Here is an 8,317-nt window from a genome sequence, read left to right as displayed (position 1 = left end):
CAATAAAGCCAAATCAATCCAAACACAGAGATATACGTGGTTCGGCAATTTGCCTACGTCCACGGGGAGAGGATGGGGAGATTTCACTAAATCAAGGAGAGTACAAAGGGTTACAATCACACAAATTCTCTCAAACTAACCCTCAACCAAAGATCTCACCTTGCTCACAATATCTCCCTCTCACAATGCTCAAAAGATTCCTCAATCTCTGATGTAAAACCCTCACAAATCGTTTCCCTATTTATACCAAAACAAAACCCCAATCAGAGTGCAAACATGAAACCTGAATATGCAAAATACTCGTCGTAAGTCGACTTAACAGAGTGCGTAAGTCGACTTGGCAGAGAAAAAAACAGCAACTGGAGAACACTTTAAAAGTCGACTTATCAGGTTTTATAAGTCGACTTGGCAGAGCAAAAATTCACAATTCCAGCACAGATCGTAAGTCGACTCGTGCACACTGGCAAGTCGACTTACCATAAGTCGACTTAGCCTTGTGCATAAGTCGACTTATGCCAGAAAATCTGGTTTTTCTGATTCTTCCACAACACGCTAAAGCTACAAAACCATGTAAATCTTCTTCAACAATTGTGAATCTTTCAAATACCTGCAATAGACAGAAAGATGAGGAACTTCTTCAAAAGTTAAGACTCTAATAATTGAACTAAATAATATAAATATGGTCACATGTTGTCTGAGATTCAGTTTACCATCTCATCTAGCTTCTGTCTGTACTGAGCCAAGGTCTGCAAATGACAATAGAAAGTTATGTTATTCCTAATTCAAGGTAAGCTACATCGAGGATATTCACAAAATTACGACAAATTATATATCAATATCTAAGGTAAGTTACGTAATGCTTCCACCAATAGCTAGTTTGCTCATGGGTATGTCATTTAACTCTATGGGCCTATAGCAGACATCTGTTATATGAACTTTTCAAATCAAGTGAAACAACATGATTTTCAATTGGATATGGTCATGTGATAGGAAGGACGAAACAAACAATATCGTAACCATCATAACGATGAGGGATGTCTGCCCTCTCAGTCATAATTAAAAGTTAAACTGAGGATTATCGCAATCTCTATCAAATATTTTAGCATAACCTATGATAAACCAGATCATGACCGTTAATAGCACCACAAATCCAAATGTCCAGCAAATCTGAATTTTTTATTCTGTTCCTAGCGAGAACATCATTAAATGATGACCCACACCAACCCTATGTTCACCAGTCCATTAAGGGTCAAGATTTTACAAATTTATCTGTGAAAATAAACACAAGCAAATGAAACAATGGCTCCAATGAAAACAACACACCTACAATAAGTAAGAGTCTTAAGACATTACACAACACGCCTAACCATTTGTAATTTATGTTCCAGTAAAATCAGACAGAGAGCATGCGAAAGAACCTACAACATCTGTAATTTTCATATAATGTTTATACCTAGTCGATTGAGGATACTAGATTTCTTGAATTATTATAGAGCAACAAAGAATTATTATAGTGAAGAAGCAACATACCCTAGTATAAGCATAAACACTGGCCTCAGAAGGTGCAACTAGGCTCCCTCTTCGGATGAACTTTCCTTCTTTGAAAATATAGAGCATAGGAATTCTAGTCAACAACTCCAGGCTGATAACCTGCAGAAAATTATGCAAACACAAGACATTAAAAGTTGATGCTTGAACTACAAATGTAAGTATGGGATAGGCATCAGTTCATTACCTCCTGGGAAGTCAACTTGTTGAGGTACATAATAATAGACCTCAATGAGTTCCCCTGTGCAACAATCATAACAATTTTCCCATTCACAAGCTGAGGTTCAATCTGTTATGCAAACTGGTTTAGTATTCTGAAGCTAAAGGAAGAAAAAAGTTATGCTAACTCTTAAAGTACTTATCACTACATCAAAACTCTAAATTCATGGTGAGGGGTGAGAGTTATTATTTTATATTCTAACATGCCTCCTGAAAGTTGAGTGTCCTTTTTATAGGCTGAAATCTGGATTCATGAGTATCATTTTTTAATCCGCTTTTAATTTGTGGCAGAAGGGATTCAGACATGGGTTGCTCTGATACCATATAAAACCCCTACCACTACACCAAAACTTCAAAGATATAGTAAGGGTTGAGGGTTATTGTTCTATGTTCTAACACTAAGTTAAGAGAATGTTTGACCAAGGTAATCATAAAAGAAAAAGCTTCAGTTCAAAATATCAGAACCCACTTAATAATGATATCACTATCATGCTGCTAACTTGGAAAATAGTCAATTGATCTTCCAATGAATATCAGAAGACATGATTAAGCTGCACTTTCTTTCATATGTGTGTGTATAAAACTTTTTCTAGGTCAACCTGATGAAGAGCCTACTTTATAACTGTGTTTCCTGAATTCTACCGCTTCATTTCGTGATTAGGTAGACCCGGTACTAAAAGTGAAGGAAGAAAAAAGTTCATTAAGATGGACTGATCGAGTTGAGAGCCAGTAAAGGGTCCAAGTTTTCTTAATTATTCTAAATCCCACTATTATAAGGCCGTTCAAAAGTGAAAGAATTAAAGTTCTTTCTCATCCCTATTTTCTCCCAGCTCCTGGAAATCTTTATGCATCTAAACTGCACTATGATAACCAAACCCTGATGATTTTGTTCCCGTTTGCATTCTAAAACATTTAAGGAAAAAAATAATGTACTGAAGCATGAAGAATCTGAAGGAAATCGTGTTATGTCTACATGCATAATACACAGCGGAAGACATGTATATACAAAAAATACTAAGTATGTAGAGAGCATGAAATATTCATATGGATCGTCTAATTAAATCTAACATGATCCTTATTATTAAGTGAGCATACAAGGTTTGAAAGTCATACTTTTGTAGCGTGATTCGATAATGAATCGAACAACCTTTAGCTTGCTCTCTTTGATGCAGAAAGCTCTTCGTAGTGGATCTCCAACTCTTCAAGTAAACCCGAAAGCTATAGGATGCTGCTTGAGACGCGAGGCAAGATATCCACCCTGGGGTTCTTAAAATCCTACTACTTCCTCTTACTCAAAGATTGCTAAAGTTTAGTAAGAAGTATAGCTCTCTTTTTTTTCTCTTATGGAAATTTAATTTTCATTAGCCTTTCATGAAGAGAGAGAGCTCATATTTATAGAGTGAAATATGTTCATGACATGAATGACTCATACTATGAGTCATGCAATGAATCATCAAATATCAATGATTAATCTAGTGAGTCATGCAATGAATCATCTCATGAATCATTACATTTCAAAGCCATGTGCTAATAAACCATATGCTCAAACCATACCACTAAATGACTCATCTCATGACTCATTATACATGGTATGTGTATTTCATAAATGAAAATACCAAATCAATATTACTAATATAGTATTTTATAAATACGGTATATAGTATTATTCCAATCTTTAACTAATTAGTCACTATATGACCAAATAAATCAAGAGTTGACCAAAAGTCAACTGTTGACCAAAAACTTAACTGTTGACCAAAAAGTTAACTTTATGGGAAAAATACTGGAATTCATTTCCTAAGCACATAACATTCTAATTTTACCGATATACATAACTGTTTATGTGTATCCGAAAAAATCATATATGCGTATCAATCATACGCATCACTCCATAAATTATGTTTCATAGGATTCAAGTACGCGCTTGGTGTGATTCTAGGGCCCAACTTAAAAAACTCGGTGTGGATCATATCCACAAGTACAACAGAGGTGCTAGCTACACATGAAGACCACCCGGGTATAAGTTGTGATAAAGGTCTGTAAGATGCTTATCCAATTTTATCAGGACCACTCAATGATAATACCGTAAGTCCGGTCTCTTTGTCAAACAATGTCAAACTATTGAGCCTAGGGTATGGCAAACTGTCAAACCCTAATAGCTTGATTAGTGTTTATTGATATTAAACTCATAACCTATAAGATCAAACTGACACTCAGTTTATCTTATTCACCTTAGCTAAGGATTTCCAGGCTATAGTTATATCAAAAAATCTTATGACATCAACCCCTATACTGGGAGAGATGAATCCCTTCTTGGCATCTCAATATCTACTTATGTCTCGGGATGTACCCAACAAAAACCGTTATGCATAATTCAATAAGAACTGTGGTTAGGTAAAAGTCTAAATACATCTTTACTGATATATAAGATATTGCACTCATGCCTCAGGTCAAGAGACTACTATGTACTATATCACTTGAGAACTTCTATTTGACAGTTAAGTATATTACCAACTAGATGTTCTCGGCGAGTCGTTCAGTCAACTCATTCACTAATGAGTCACTTGTATACTGTATCTTGATGTCTCACATCAATGATCTAAGAGATTGATCATCTCCTTCAAAAGGAGAAATAAAGCATACACTAGTCTAAACCAAAATGATGATGTCCTATCTCAACACTTCATCAACTAGGAATATTTTAGAATATACGTTACTGACTAATCAGATCACTTCATTACGATCACTATCCGAAATGTCTGATAGTCTAGTATTTATTCTAAGGACATTATCTGTATTTTTAGAACATCAGATAAATCTGACCAAAATAGCATACTATCATTTTAAACAAGGATGTTATATACAAACATCAGATAAATCTGACCAAAATAGCATACTATCATTTTAAACAAGGATGTTATATACATATAGGTCATGTTATAATATACAATAATTGCCTGCAGGGCACCTATATCTAATAAACTCCCACTTGCACTAAGGCCAATTATTATAGTATCTTATACCCAATAGCTCAACAAGTTTCTCAAATTGTGAACGATCAATTGCCTTTGTGAATGGATCTGCTATATTATCTTTTGTGTCTACTCTTTCAATCTTGATCTCCCGGCGATCAACTATCTCCCTGATCAAGTAATATTTCCTCAGAATGTGTCTGGACTTATGGTGAGATCGGGGTTCCTTTGTCAGAGCTATTGCAGCATTATTATCACAGTATAAAGGTACTGGATCTTTAATGGTGGGAACAACTTCCAGCTCTAAAAGGAACTTCCTCATCCAGACAGCTTCTTTACCTGCATCATTGGCTGCAATGTATTCAGCTTCCATAGTCGAGTCTGCTATTATATCCTGCTTGAAACTTTTCCAGCTGACAGCCCCTCTATTGAGGGTGAAAACATATCCTGATACAGACTTACTATCATCGATATCGCTCTGAAAGCTTGAGTCGGAAAAAGCCTCAATTCGGAGGTCACTTTTACCGTATATCAAAAATAACTTCTTAGTCCTTTTAAGGTACTTAAGTATATTCTTGACCGCTTTCCAGTGTTCTTCTCCATAATCAGATTGGTATCTACTTACCAAACTGAGTGAATAAGCGATATCTGGTCTAGTACATAACATGACATACATGATCGATCCTACTACCGAGGCATAAGGAATTAGACTCATGTATTTTCTCTATTCATCAGTCTGGGGAGACATCTTTTTAGAGAGGGAGATTCCAGGAGATGCAGGTACAAAACCTTTCTTGGAATTTTCCATGCTAAACCGTTTTAGTACTTTGCCAATGTATCTAGATAGCGATAATCCTAACATCCTTTTAGATCTATCTCTATAGATCTGAATACCCAGTACACAGGATGCTTCACCTAAATCTTTCATGGAGAATCTTTTTGATAGCCAAATTTTAACCGCTTGTAATGATAGTATGTCATTACCGATTAAGAGTATATCATTTACATATAAAATAAGAAACGATATAATACTCCTAATTATTCTTTTATACACACATGGTTCATCTGGATTTTTGATAAAACCAAACTCTTTGATAGCATCATCAAAACAGATGTTCCATCTCCACGATGCTTGCTTCAGTCCATAAATGGATTTAAGCAATCGACATACTTTTCCACTGCTCTCACTGACTACAAAACCCTCTGGTTGCGTCATATATATGCACTCTTCTAAATCACCATTTAGAAATGCAGTTTTGACGTCCATTTGCCAGATCTCATAGTCATAGTGAGCAGTTATAGCAAGTAGGATCCGAATAGACTTGAGCATAGCCACTGGAGAAAAAGTTTCATCATAGTCCAAACCAGGTCTTTGACGAAAACCTTTAGCTACCAGTCTAGCTTTAAAAGTCTCTACTTTTCCATCTACACCCAACTTTTTCTTAAACAACCATTTGCAACCTATGGGTATCACCTCTTTAGGAGCATTGTCTAATATACATACTTTGTTGGTGTACATAGAGTCTATTTCAGATTTCATTGCATCATGTCAAGCAACAGAGTCCCTACTCTGAGAGGCTTGCTGATAACTTAAAGGTTCGTCATCATCTATGACGTGATCTAATATGCCACCTTCAACTAAAAAATTATATTGTGTCTTAGGTGCATGAGATCGCCTTGGATATCTGTGGAGTGGTTAAGGTTCTTCTGGTATAACTGAATTTGCTGGTTCTACTAATTTATCAGTAATATTTTGTATCTCTGAAATTTCTTCCAGTTCTACCATGATCCCACTAATTTCTTTTTCAAGAAAATCCTTCTCTAAGAAGGTGGCATGCCGAGAAACAATTATCTTTTGTTCATCGATGTGGTAGAATTGATATCCAATAGAATTCCTTGGACATCCTACAAATTTGTATAATACTGAGCGTACCTTTAACTTTTTTGGGATCTTGCTTCTTTACATAGGCATGACATACCCAAATCTTAATATAATTAAGATGTGGTTTCTTCCCACTCCATATCTCATATGGAGGTTTAGATACTGCTTTAGTTGGAACCCTATTCAGTAAGTGCGTTGTTGTTTCTAATGCATACCCCCAGAATAAAAAAGGTAACTCAGTGTTACTCATCATGGAACGTACTATATCTAATAGGGTGCGATTTCTTCTTTCTGACACGCCGTTAAGCTGTGGTGTAAAGAGTGGAGTAACCTAAGAGAGAATCCCATTCTCTTTTAAAATACCTAAGAATTCCGAGCTCAAGTATTCACCTCCTCGATCCGATCGAAGAATTTTAACTTTCTTACCCGTTTGGTTCTTATTCCGAGCTCAAGTATTCACCTCCTCGATCCGATCGAAGAATTTTAACTTTCTTACCCGTTTGGTTCTTGTAGGCGTCTAAAAATACCTATAGGTATGAATATCCCTATCTAAGTCGGAGGGGATCATCCAAAGCCAAAAGAAGCAAAGGAACAGGTGAAACAACATAGAAGAACAATATGAACATCCGTGACAAGGAACACTGACGCGTATAGGCACAGCAGTGGAAGGTGTTGCGCACACAAATAGAGTGGTGCGCCTTTGGGAAGTTGTAGATCACTTCGATAGCTTTCCAACTCATCTTGGATCACCTAATTCCGAGATCGGACGAGGGAGTTAGAGCCAAAATACTCGAGACAACGCAAACTGCCTCAGAGGTGCGCGGCAGTGTACACTGATGCGCATAGCATGGCAGTACAAGGTGACGCACAAGTAAACAGAGTTATGCGCTAATGGGAAGTTGTATATCTCTTTGTTAGCTTTCCAACGCATCTTGGATCACCTCATTCCGACATTGGACGAGGGAGTTAGAGCCAAAATACCCAAGACAGCGCAAACTGCCTCAGAGGTGCGCGTCAGTGGCGACTGCCGCGGCAATAGCGCAGTAGTACAAGGTGACGCGCAAGTAAAGAGAGTGATGCGCCAATGATAAGTTGTAGATCTCTTCTCTAGATTTCCAACGCATCTTGAATCACCTCATTCCGATATCGGACGAGGGAGTTAGAGCCAAAATACCCGAGACAGCGCGAACGGTCTCGGAGGTGCGCGTCAGCGGCGACTGCCGCGGTAATGTATCACATATTTAAGCCATGATATGATCCAAATCTGAAGAAACTTAAAAGACAAAAGTTGTAGATCTCTTCGTCATCTTTCCAACGCATCCTAGATCACCTTATTCTGATATTGGATGAAAAAGTTAGAGTCAAAATACCCGGGAGGTGTGCGGCAGTGGTAACTGCCGCGGTAATACGCATCACCGCCCACTGCCGCACCAACTGAGAAGCTGAAAACGTCATTTTTGACAGTTTTCTTGAGTTTTGTGCGGCCCATATGGCTTATTAACTGCTGGGGGTCACTTATAAATGTGGGGGAAACAGTTACGAGCGAAAATCATGCCCACTACCCACGAAAATCGTGGTATTTAAGGAGTTTAAAGTCGTGGGATGGCGGTGAAAAAACTAAAGGGTAACCACTCCTTTGACCGCGCCAGCGACGACTGCCGCGCTAAAGGAATTTCTTCAGCCGCGTAACCTATGG

At 37.5% G+C, this 8,317-nt stretch overlaps 1 protein-coding gene across 1 annotated transcript in view; it reads right to left on the bottom strand.

The window, feature by feature from the left end:
* The window catches only part of LOC109846855 (2,3-bisphosphoglycerate-dependent phosphoglycerate mutase-like), a 25,744-nt gene continuing 18,009 nt past the window's right edge, over positions 583 to 8,317 (bottom strand). The window contains exons 2-5 of the mRNA XM_020416094.1: positions 1,736 to 1,837; positions 1,531 to 1,650; positions 688 to 746; positions 583 to 607 (exon numbers count right to left, since the gene is read on the bottom strand). Coding sequence (XP_020271683.1) covers positions 702 to 746; positions 1,531 to 1,650; positions 1,736 to 1,837 — 267 coding nt within the window. The 3' untranslated portion in view covers positions 583 to 607; positions 688 to 701. The remainder of the gene's footprint in view (positions 608 to 687; positions 747 to 1,530; positions 1,651 to 1,735; positions 1,838 to 8,317) is intronic.

This window comes from Asparagus officinalis, chromosome 7, assembly GCF_001876935.1.
Source record: "Asparagus officinalis chromosome 7, Aspof.V1, whole genome shotgun sequence".
NCBI lineage: Eukaryota > Viridiplantae > Streptophyta > Magnoliopsida > Asparagales > Asparagaceae > Asparagus > Asparagus officinalis.
The sequence above is the reverse complement of the archived record's forward strand: the minus strand, read 5'-3'. Positions and strand labels throughout refer to the sequence as shown.